Source organism: Buteo buteo, chromosome 6 (genome assembly GCF_964188355.1).
Source record: "Buteo buteo chromosome 6, bButBut1.hap1.1, whole genome shotgun sequence".
Classification (NCBI taxonomy): Eukaryota; Metazoa; Chordata; class Aves; order Accipitriformes; family Accipitridae; genus Buteo; species Buteo buteo.
In genome coordinates this window covers 27015111-27026993 of record NC_134176.1, presented here as the reverse complement: position 1 = coordinate 27026993, position 11883 = coordinate 27015111, and the positions used below count along the sequence as shown (strand labels likewise).

General features: G+C 42.6%; 2 protein-coding genes across 2 annotated transcripts in view; one reads left to right on the top strand and one right to left on the bottom strand.

Annotated features, from left to right (window-relative positions):
* The window catches only part of ENTPD5 (ectonucleoside triphosphate diphosphohydrolase 5 (inactive)), a 24856-nt gene extending 24668 nt beyond the window's left edge, over window positions 1-188 (bottom strand). The window contains exon 1 of the mRNA XM_075030233.1: window positions 59-188. The gene's annotated coding sequence lies outside the window, so the exon portion shown is untranslated. The remainder of the gene's footprint in view (window positions 1-58) is intronic.
* BBOF1 (basal body orientation factor 1) overlaps window positions 1-11883 on the top strand; it is a 12645-nt gene extending 762 nt beyond the window's left edge. Inside the window, 11 exon segments of the mRNA XM_075031008.1 lie at window positions 362-571; window positions 574-651; window positions 1883-1948; window positions 3835-3978; window positions 5088-5168; window positions 5538-5608; window positions 6025-6169; window positions 6581-7080; window positions 8542-8646; window positions 9882-9944; window positions 11572-11883. Coding sequence (XP_074887109.1) covers window positions 362-571; window positions 574-651; window positions 1883-1948; window positions 3835-3978; window positions 5088-5168; window positions 5538-5608; window positions 6025-6169; window positions 6581-7080; window positions 8542-8646; window positions 9882-9944; window positions 11572-11683 — 1575 coding nt within the window. The 3' untranslated portion in view covers window positions 11684-11883.

Genomic DNA, 11883 nt, shown 5'->3' with positions numbered 1-11883 from the left:
ACACACCTTCCCCGCCCCCCCCCCCGTCCCCTCCGCCCCCGCCGCTGCGCGCGCTCACCGGTCGCGCGGAGCGCTGGCGCCGCCGCATCTCGCCGGTCCTGCGTGTCGCGTCAGCGCGCCCACGTGACGCGCCCGTCGCGTGAGTTGCGCGTCGCGGGAGGGCGCCGTCCGGTTTCCACGGGAACAGGCCGCCGCGCGCTCCTCGCGGCGGCGGGCGCGGGGGGGGTGCTGGGTGGTGTGGGTCCCGAGGCAGGGGGCGCGCCGGGCGGGCACGCGACGTGGCGGCCGGTAACCGAAGCAACGGGGCGGGGCCTCCGCCGTCACGGGCGGGGCGGTTGCCGCGGAGACGCGGCGGCGGTAGCTGCGCCGCAGCGGCTGCCCCTGCCCCTGCTCCCGCAGGCCGGCGGCGGCGGGGCAGGCGGCCCGGGTGTCTGAGGAGAAGCGCGACGAGGTCGACGCGGCGCTACGTGAAGCTCAGCTGGCGGCGACCGAGGCGTCCCGGGCAGAGTACCGCCAAGCCGCCCGCCGGCTGGCCAGGAGCAACGCGGAGCTGCCGTGGGCGGCAGCAGGACGCGGGGAGGGAGGCAGGCGGCGGTGGCGGCGGCCGCGATGGCCCTCCTCACGAAGCAAGGCCAGGAGAAGGCGGAGGAGGTGTGCGCGCAGCCGGGCGGGCCCCTCTCCCCCCGCCAGCCTCCAAACACAGCCTCCCGGTGTGCAGCCGTCTATAGGAAGGCACCTAACGGCGGGTCCTGGCCGCCGTGTTTCGGTGCCTGCGGCCAAAGACGGACGCAGCCGGGACGGCGTTACCTCCCTGCAGCCAGTACCCGGCGGCAGCCGTGCGGAGAGCCGGCTGGGCCGCGGGAGTCGTGAGGCCGCAGGGCGGCCTTGCGGCGGGCAGGCTCTTCGCGGGCTGGGCTGCGAGGGGGAAGCCTCGCCCCCGGTGCCTGCCCTCCCTCCCTCTCCCTGCCGGGGACCTGCTCCCTCCCGCGGGAATACGGCGCCCAGTTGCGCTCCCCCGCCGTACGAGGGGGAGAGCAGCGTACCGGAACGAATTCGGGGAAGGTCGGGGGCTTCAGCACGTGATGTGCGAGAAGAGGCTGAAGCGTTTGTTGAGCTTGAAAAAAGAGAAAGCTAAGGGGGAATGCGCTGGTTTTAGCTACCTGGAGAAGGTTTTGGAGAAAATAGAGCCCAGCTCTACTCGGAACACAATGAAGAAAAAGCAGCCCTACGCTGTAGCTTCCATTTCCTCTGTCGCAGATGATTTTGCTTTAGTCCTATTCCCACTTTTCTAAATGCAAGTACCAAGCAAAGCCCTTTTTCAGGTTGAAAATGAAACTGAAAATGGAAACTAAAACTAAGTTATTTTAATATCCTGTTTATTGAATAAGAAGATACAAAGGTCTGATCCCCAGGACATTGGAGAGGTCAAATGGTAGGAGACAATTTTCTTGCTCACATCCCACTGTTTTCATTCAGCCTACCCAGTACAGAAGATCTTACTCAAACCTTTTTCCAGCTGCCTGTTTGTCTTTCCATATCTCCCTTTTTTTCTCCTTTTCTAAACTGCTTCTCTCACACTACACCACTATCCAAAACAGTAAGGAAGGAAACCCTCTGTCCACATAGTTTTAATTCTTCAGCAGAGTCACAGATATGTTTGTATCTAATATGTGTGGGTTTTTATAGTTGTTTAAACTTACATTATTTCCTATGTTTAACACAAATCAAACAGTTTTAAACATAGTTTAATTGACCTGCACACTGCAAATGAGGGACCTTTCCCTTCTTTCTGTGTCTTCTCATAATTAAATTTGAAGAGAACACAGCAAGGATACTTTATTTCCCCCTCACAGTTATTGTTTCTTGATTTCTCTTTTCACAGATTGAGAAACTGAAGCAGGAGCTGATTGATTTGAAACAGCAAGCGCAAGAAGAGATGAAGCAGCTGGTGAATGAACTTTTCTCTTTGTCCTCAGAACAGTGGGATCTTCTGAGCAGGCTAAGAAGTAGTTTTGGTTTTAGTATGAGGAACAAGCTAGGGCAGTTAACTGTTACAGGTTTTGGTGAAAAATTAGTGCATGAAGAAAGAACTTGAAAAAAACAATGCTGATGTGGGATTTATCCCATGACTCGTAGTATTATTTCAGATAGTAGTAGGAATGTTTTATAGCATCTGAAATAGTATTAGGAACCAGCTGGGTAATGTTAAGGCCAGAGGCACAGCAAAAACATGTTTCCTTTTTATGGAGATAAAAAATAACTACTTTGAATTCTTTCATAGTTCTCCTTCATTCATTACTGTTGAACCAAGAATTCTTAAAAAGAACTGAGAAAATTATTATTTGTTAATCTGGCTTCAGTAAGAAACACAGAACTGTGCTCATCTGCCCGTTAAGATGGTTATCTCCCATCAAACAGACTCCACAAGGAACTTTCTCTCACACTCAGAGTATAAAAAGCAGAAAAGGCTATTGATGATAGATGTGGTGGGTTGACCTTGGCCAGACTCCAGGTGCCTACCAAGCCACTCTATCTCCTCAGCTGCACAGGAGGAGAAGAAATATGACAGAAGGCTTGTGGGTCAAGATAAGAACAGGGAGATCGTTCAGCAATTACCGTCATGGGCAAAACGGACTCAACTGGGGGAAATGAACTTAATTTATTACCAATCAAATCAGAGCAGGAATATAAGAAATAAACCCAAATCTTAAAACACCTTCCCCACCCCTCCCTTCTTCCCAGGCTCAACTTCACTCTCAATTTTCTCTACCTCCTCCCCCTGAGTGCTGCAGGGGGACGACAATGGGAATTGTGGTCGGTTCATCACACGTTGCCTTTGCCACTCCTTCCTCCTCGCACTCCTCCCTTGCTCCAGCGTGTGGTCCCTCCCATGGGAGACAGTCCTCCATGAATTTCTCCAATGTGAGTCCTTCCCACAGGCTACAGTTCTTCACGAACTGCTCCAGCGTGAGTCCATTCCATGGCGTGCAGTCCTTCAGGAGCACACTGCTCCAGCGTGGGTCCCTTGCGGGATAACAAGTCCTGCCAGAAAACCTGCTCCAGCATGGGCTCCTCTCTCCACAGATCCACGGGTCCTGCCAGGAACCTGCTCCAGCGTGGGCTTCCCATGGGGTCACAGCCTTCGGGCGCATTTTACCTGCTCCGGCCTGGGGTCCTCCAGGAGCTGCAGGTGGAGATCTGCTCCGCTGTGGACCTCCATGGGCTGCAGGGGGACAGCCTGCCTCACCATGGTCTTCACCGTGGGCTGCAGGGGAATCTCTGCTCTGGTGCCTGGAGCATCTCCTCCCTTCTTCACTGACCTTGGCATCTGCGGAGTTGTTTCTCTCACATATTCTCACTCATCTCTTCCTGCTGCTGTAGTGCAGCAGTTTTCCCCCTTCTTAAATATGTTATCGCAGAGGCGCTACCAGCATCGCTGATGGGCTTGGGCTTGGGCTTGGGCAGCAGCGGGTCCGTCTTGCAGCCGGCTGGCGTTGGCTCCATGGGACATAGAGGAAGCTTCTAGCAGCTTCTCACAGAAGTCACCCCCATAGTTCCCCGGCTACCAAAACCTTGCCATGGAAACACAATACAATGATATGAACGTTGCTTTAAACTTACTATTCATTTCTAGACTGTTATTTCACTGGAGGGTAGTGTCTGCTGAGTTTGCAGCATTTCTTCTAGCGATGAATTCCTTGTGGTTTTTAAAAAACTGCAGCGTGGTGTAATTTCAGACATTCAGTTCTGTGTGGTCTGTGTTTTATGTTACAATATTTGATGATTGGTTTCTCTCGTTCTGCTTTCTTCTTATTAAGATTTTCTGATTTGCAGGCAGACTATTATGCCCAACAAATAAAAGAACTGGAAAAGAAATTTCAGAAAAAAGTCGGAGAAATTGGCCAAATTAAATTAGAACGGAAATTAATAAAGGAGTTCTGCAGGGGGAAAGCATCCATAGAGAAAGAGCTGGAAGATGTAAGTTTGTCATAAATATGTGTTTGCAATATTTATTTAAAAAGCAACTTTTCTGTCTGCATGCCAGCATAGAGTTTGGGAGTAGAGGAGAACAGACATAGCCAATCTACTGGATTGTTTTCTTTATGGTTTACAGAGAGTGAGGAAAAGCACTAGGTTGACAAAATGCAAGTTCTGTAGCCAGAACTCATTTCTGTAATGGTCCAGTGCTGTAGGGTTGTTTTTGTTTTTTTACAGAATAACATGAATCATACAAACTTACATGTGGATGGACTAGAGCATCTAGTACACACTTTAAAGACATGTGGAGGAGCTAGCACTTGACTACAAGCAGTATAAGTCTGACTGATTTCTCACTAGTCAGCCCAGTTAGGATGTGAATGATAGTACTGTATCACATTTTCAACCACATAAACCATTTAGAATATAAAACTAGGGACTGTCTGTCACTAAGCACTTACCCAGCACATGACCTAATCAGGGATACTTTGGAGCTATAATACAAATACTAAATAGTAGTATTGCCTGTAAAACATTTCAGCCTGGAATAAAGAAGTATCCCAGCTGACTGATGACATGAAAAAAGTGCCTCGAGCAATTCAAGTGCCTTGCTGATTCAGCTCTACTGGAATTTTTTTCAACCACAAGAAGGGGCTTAGAAACAGCATCACATGCTTTCTGTGGAGACAAATGATTGGTCAACAACATTTGGATTATTAATATATAGCTGCTTTTCAGCTAAGATATTAAATGCGAGTTAATCAGGCATTTTTCAAAGAACACTTGAGGCGTTGGACTTTGAATGATCTTGATGACTAAATGAATAGACAAAGCAGATTTCTAAAACAGCACTAAACAGTGACAGAGTGTGTGTGAATGACTGTTAGTGATGTGAAAATACGGGCACAGGTGAACTATGAAGAGGAAGCAAAGCAGTAATACAAGTCAGAAGGTTAAGTGAATTTTATAGAGGGTGTAAAAATTTTATGAAGATTGTGGTTAGTGCCAGGAAAGACTATCAAATTTCTTCTTGAAGAGTACATCCACACTTCTAGTTATATGGCTGAAATAAAATGCCATTATTAAAGAAATTTTATTTTTTATCATAGTTTAAAGACAGTATGGAGATTTCAAACAGGAGATATCAGGAAGTGGTTGCGAGATTGGAGAGGAGGTTTCTTGAAGAAAAGGTAAAGGCTGACAGGCAGTTAAAACTTGTATTAGAACAAAATGATTTCTCCTACTGACTACTCTGGTTTATATAGTTTTCAGTTTCTTAGTGAGCATTTTACAATTTCCCCTGTAAATACAAGTATGATAAATGAGTTGGAGGCTAGGTGCAGCTTTCCAAGGAAAAACATGGGATGTCAAGATCGCAGAAAGACCATATTCTCCACTTCCACCAGGAACTTCAGTGCCCTTGGGGGTTCATTCTTTCTCTAGCAAGAAGTTGGGTGGGCTGAAAACTGTGGGTGTGATTTTAGAATTTACAGTTTCAGATTTTAGCTTCAGTGCTACGGGTCTCATGCAAAATTTAAACAGGCTTTTCTCCCTTTCAGAAAAGACTAGAAGAAGATGTTGAGAAAAAGCAAATAATGACGGCAGAGACCGCCCAGCGTGAGGCTGTTTTGTAAGAAACCCTTGCTTTTCCTGTTTTCTATTTTACAAAAGCATTTTAGCATTGTGTTCTAAATAATAAGTCGCCCGTGTTACTACATGGGCTTTGAAGGGCAAAATCAGTGATGACCTAGGTGGTTTTTATATTTCCAATGTCAAGGTGATGTCAGCACTTACATTCAAGCTGCCAAGACTCACGCTAGTTCCAGGGGACAACTGGAGGTAATTCTATCACAATGGTACCACTGTTTTCTTCATTCTCCCAGTCCAGGTGTAGGACTAGGAGCAAAGCTATGAAAACTTGGTACAGACCTGTAAGAATTTTACAGCTTAGCTCTGAAATTAGGACACTGGAATACTGATTTTAATATAAAAAAAAGGAAGAAAGGTTGTGATTAAAGCTCTTGGATTTTGTTTCCCTCGGTCCAGGCAGCTGAACAGCACTGGGAGAGAGGTGTTTAAGGAGAATGTTTGTCTTCATGGTGCATTTGCTTACCAACTGAAAGAGACAATGGAACTGCAGAAAATCAAACAGAAGTTAGAAGAGGACAAAACTGTTCTGTTACAGGAAAAGGTTTCTGCTCTGGTTTTAATTCTGTTTCATTCTCCTCCAGGAAGGGGTACATCTGTATACAGATGTAAATGTACTGAGACTAACCTCTCCCCGGTCAGCTGCCTCCGCAGTTACTGAATTCGGAGTTGTCTGAAGAAGAGCTCTTATTCTATCTTAATTACAGAGGAGAAAGAAGGAAGGCTTTCCTATGCCAGCCCATTAAGATTAGGTCTCTCTGTAATGTATAGTACACACCAAGCTTTCTTTATCTGGCTTCTCTTGTAAACAAAAACCTGATCCCAGAGAAATATTCACTCTCCAGTGTGAAGTTGCCAGCATGTTTACTATATTGTCAGTGTTGGGGGGGAAAAACCCCCTCCAGATTTGGTGCAAATGAAATAAAAGCCCAAATAATTTCTTCTCATCTTTTAGGAAACCAATGAGGGTTTGATTCGAAAAAAGATCCTACAGATCAATCGCCAGAAAGCACAGATTGGAGATCTGCAGCATAAAGTGGCAAAGCTGGAGATGGCCTTATGTCGCGTGACCAGAGAACCTGAGAGACAGACTCAGAAAACACAGCATCAGGCACTGAGAGAAAACCAGGCAAGCATGGTGGAGGTCAAGAAACTGCAGCAATTACTAGAAATGAAGGATCGGGAGATGAACCGAGTGAAGAAACTAGCCCGGAATATCTTAAAAGAGAGGACTGAGGTGGAAAGGTTCTTCCTAGATGCTCTGGACCATGTGAAGCAGGAGATCATATCCAGTAGAAAGCACTATAAGAAAAAGGCCCAAACCGCCTATTACAGAAAAATGATGGAGGCATGTGCAGGGAAGGAAGAATTTCCCAAAATCAAAACATTCAAAAGCAACATAAATAGCACAAATAGTGTGTACAGAGACCTAGAGGAAGCAGAGAAATGCTACTGGTATTGAAACATCAAAACCTAATGTCTATCTTCCTAGCACACCTGAAAATACCCTTTGCGTGATAATATTGTCTAGATTTGGAATGCTTGCAGAGGCTTCTGTAGTGAGACTAACTGTATGAGGTATAATATCCCATCAATTAGTAATGACTTCGTGGGCACCTAATTTCAACTAGGCTATTGTTTTTTGGTCATTATTTCTATGGATTAAAGATAAGCTCGAAAGAGTTCTTTGCATATTCTGCCATGTGCTGTCAAATTTGATATAGAACTTCTAGTATAGATGTGGTTCTGCAGTTTCCTTTTAATAATTGTTGTTGCTTCTCTAATAATTTTTGGTTTTATAGGCATTGCTCTTCTGGCATTGCTCTTTTGCTTTTTACTCACTCCAGTGAGCTAATAACACTGAAGCCTAAAAATTACAGTTAAGATGCAAACAGCTCTTTACTATGTTGATCATTTTAACAGAAACATCCAGTAGATGGCAAACCCAGTCTTTTATCAACTGTTCTTCCGTATGTCAGAAGGCCCTGCTTTGCACTGTGTTTTCCAAGGCTGTTTTCCTCAAGCTTCATAATAATCTAAAAATTAAGCCATTACATGAAATAGACACTGACATATCAAAACCAAGATCCCATGCAGTGCAGTACAGTACTGATTGACAAGATTACATTTTATAGTGAATAAAACAAAATCTCAGATTTATAAGCCTGAGTATCTCAGAATTTGTATTAGAATGCAGCTTAGTTTAAATTAGGGCTACATATGCCGCGGTGGCCAGGATTACAGGTCTCCAACCTCCTGCTAGAAATCTGTGCCTACAAACTGCAGCAGTGTCCAGGCACTGGGATTTTAAGCCATAGAGTTAAGGTCCCCCATAGCTGAAGCTTGCATACATCCTTGGTGAGAGATCAAAATTATCGTACTCCCAAATAAAACGTTTGCTTAGTACGCATTGGCTATTGAATAACTTGGTGACACACAATCTGTCAGAATGGTTTGTTCAGTTCAGGTTACCTTATCTCAAAAATGATACAGCAGAAACACTTCATGAAAAATCAGAGGTAAAAGTAGTTATTGAGATCTAAGGAAGCTTCCCCTTGGAGCAAGAGAAGGGGGAGACTGGAACTGAGAATTAAATTTGGTTATGCATATTGACCCTTTTATGTATGAACAGAAGCAAGAAACTAATACACGTTAGTACTAACCTTCCCCCTCCCAGTATTTATAACCTACATGTGTAACAGAAATCATTGGGTTTGTTCTACTTAGTTGAGCCATAGATTTAGAAGTCAAAAAGACAGCACTGTGTGCTCAGATTTATTTTTTTAATTTACATGCTATGAATAGCTGAACAAGAGCAATGCAGAGCTAGAATCTAAAACCTGTTTTACACATACAGAATCCATGAGATATGCCTTTGAAATTTTCTTCTAATACATTGTTTTCTGTGTTTTTCAGGGAAAAAATCCAGTTTGAAAAAGTGGATATCAGTGAGTTGACATGGGAACAAAAAGAACGTGTTCTGCGATTGCTTTTTGCCAAAATGAATGGCACCAATCCACGGTAATACTCTGTTTCTTCAGTAGCTGAATGCTGAACTTTCCCTGTTAGAGGAGCTGAGCTGATAACTCCAGCTCAGGGGATTCCAAGAAACTCTGAATCTAACATAAGGATCTAACTAACTGTGTGGCTTGGTGTGAGATACTTTAACCCTTTGAAAAAGATGATTTAACCTTTTGAAAAACTTCATATACTATATACTAATTTTGGACATGCACCAGACTACACTGTTAGATCTTTTTGTGTAGTATCAAAAGAAAAGCAAGTGGAAGTAAATTTTGATAGTGCTGAGGAAGAGAGAAGTGAGGGGAATTAACTGCTCATTGCAGTGGGATTAATTTTTTTCAGTCATTAATGAATCCCTATCCATCTTTACCAAACAAGTAAATAATGTATATTTTGACAGTAGCACTCCTCACATATATTTCCTTTTAATAGGAGTACTGTAAAGCAATCTGCCAGTATTAAAATACCAGATTATTAGAAGTGTACTTACTCTGGCTGTCTGCATAAGAAACTTGGAAGCATGACTTTAAAATCTAGCTTACACTGGAAATTCAAAGTACAATCAGCATTAAATATATTAAAAGCAGTGAACTGGGGCATAAGAGGGGCCCAAAGAGAAATCTCAAATGCTATGATTTTTAATGTAGTTTGGGGAGACCTAATGCTTAGGGTGGAATATCAGCTTCCCTGTGTTAAAAGGCTTTATTTAATTTTTTAAAAATTAAATTTTTTTTTTTTTTTTAGCAAAAGTTACATGAATAGAATTCTAGTGAATTTTATTAAGGTTATTACAGTGGAAGTAAGAAATGTGTAATTAAACAATTCATCCATCAGCTTTTATGCATGGATTTAACTCCTTTTATCAGTACTTGCCAACATACAAGAGCACCCATAAAGCTGTAGAGTATGAAAGCTCGAGGAATGGAATATAAACACTTCTTTTTAAGTTGACTTATGATTAAACCCAGTTTTTTAAAAAAACTTTTGACTGTTTTCCTCATTCCCTTTTAATTGTAATGATTTTGCCACAAAATACAGAATTCCATAGTGAAGCGAACTCACGTTTGATTCATAGTGCTGATTTTGGAGAGTGTACTGCAATAGGTCAGGTGCCTCAGCATTTCTTCCTTGCTGTTCATTTTAGAAGACAAGTTTGGTGTAGGATTAGAAACCTGGCTGAGCGTAAATCACCGTTAGATGAGGATTACTTTGCTCTTGTGTCTCCCTCACAGGAAATACAACAGAGTTTTGGCTACTTCAGCTCCTGACGATACTAAAGAAGAAAGCAAAATTGGGTAAGATGCTAAATTATACCACACTATCTAACATCTCCTCAGTCCTGGTTATATATAAATGGATGCAATTGTTTCTCTGTCATCCCTCCCACTTTAGAATACTTTGGTTTGTCCGAAGATCTATATTAGTGTGTCTATACACAAATAAATGGATGTGTGACAAGAGAAGAATTTTTTATTTATTTTGAAATTTCTGGTCACATTGATCTTTTAGCAGCAGACATTTAAGACTCAGCTCTCATGAAAAAAAATTGATCTCAGGCCCCCTTAAAGCCTCCTCATTGAAAAGCAGCTTTATTATTTTTGGAGGATTCTCTTGTGAAAGGCCATGATCATACAAGGAGGTGCATTTTCAGCTAGCACAGCGAGTTTTGATTAAAAGGCAAAATCTATTAAGCTGGCGTTGCATTCAGTATAGACTCACTTAGAGAGGATGGACCAGGATGAAGATCCATGTGCCCGATTTTCAGATACAGACTCAGATACACTATACAGCTAATTGCAATACTCCAAGGCAAGCAATATCAACTTACCCTGGAGGAATAAGTAGAGAGGGATTCTGGCATGCCATCATGTCAGGCATGAGGCAGTCAAGCACACAAAACAAAATGTAATATTCAGACATCAAATGACCATATAAAGTTCATAAGCGGGAGCCCTGGAGGGAATTATATGGAAAGATGAGAGACACCTCCTTTGAGAGGCAGAGTGCCACTTCCAGAAATGGGAGTGGAAGGGAGTTGTAGCATTTTTTTTACACAGACAAGGAGAAAAAAAACCAGAAGCGGAAATCACAGGGCCCAATTCTCAAACATAATTTTTGGATTTAGGAGTATCAAATAGCTTTGAGAATCTAGACTGCAGAATCTTGCCTGCAGGCAAGAAACAATTTTTAATAGGAGACAAAGGGTTGAGTATAAAATTGTATTTTAATAGAGTCTAAAGAAATCTATTATGAGATACTTTATACTTAGATTATACATATAACATAGAAGATATATTCTTTAGCTTAATTTTTTTATAGTGAATGTTGAAATAAAAAGGAGAATAAACAGGTGGGTGGAAAGCAGGAAGATATATTCTTTAGCTTAATTTTTTTATAGTGAATGTTGAAATAAAAAGGAGAATAAACAGGTGGGTGGAAAGCAGTAACAGCAGTGACATGAGGCAGATACATCATGATCAGTCACCATCTGCAGCTTTATCTAAAAAGGTATTTCATTAACTAAAAAAAGGCAGATACAAGATTTGTATTTCTAGTACAACTGAAAACCATCTGTTTAAAAAATGAAAAATGAAAAGATTATACAAGTGTCTAGAACAGGTCTGGAGAAGGTGCAGGGATACTCCTGCAATTCTTCAGGGAGCAGGTAAGCTTGATAATAAAGACTGCTTTTGTTACAGGAGAAGCTGGATTTTAGAATTTCTAAAGGAAAGATATAATGGGTTTTAATAGGACAACAGAAAAGTCAGAATAGCAATACTGATTAGGAAGAAAATTAAGGCGTTTTGAAAGTGACTGACTGTAGACAGTATTAGAGGCTGTTAATTAGTATTCCTTTCCCAGGTGCATGAAAGAATGCCGATGTCTTAATGGTGACTTACCTAGAATATTTTACCTTTGCAGCACAGAAAATGCTTCTCCCAACCTAATATTCATTACACAGCAGGCCAACTTATCAGATTCATCATCTGCAGTAATCCTTCCGCATATTCAGATAACACCACAGACAGAGTAAGGCGGCTGTACGCTTTGCATGAACAACAGCCACAGCAATTACCAACTCATCTGCACTTTTCATTTTGGAAGTTATCTTGTGAGCAAAGCTGCAAATTCTAAATCATCTGTCTGCTGCACTGCTGCTTTGACTTCGTGTTTGAAATACATCTGAAATATAGTTATTTTCCTCCTTCTTAAAGTAAAGGTTTTTTTCTTTCC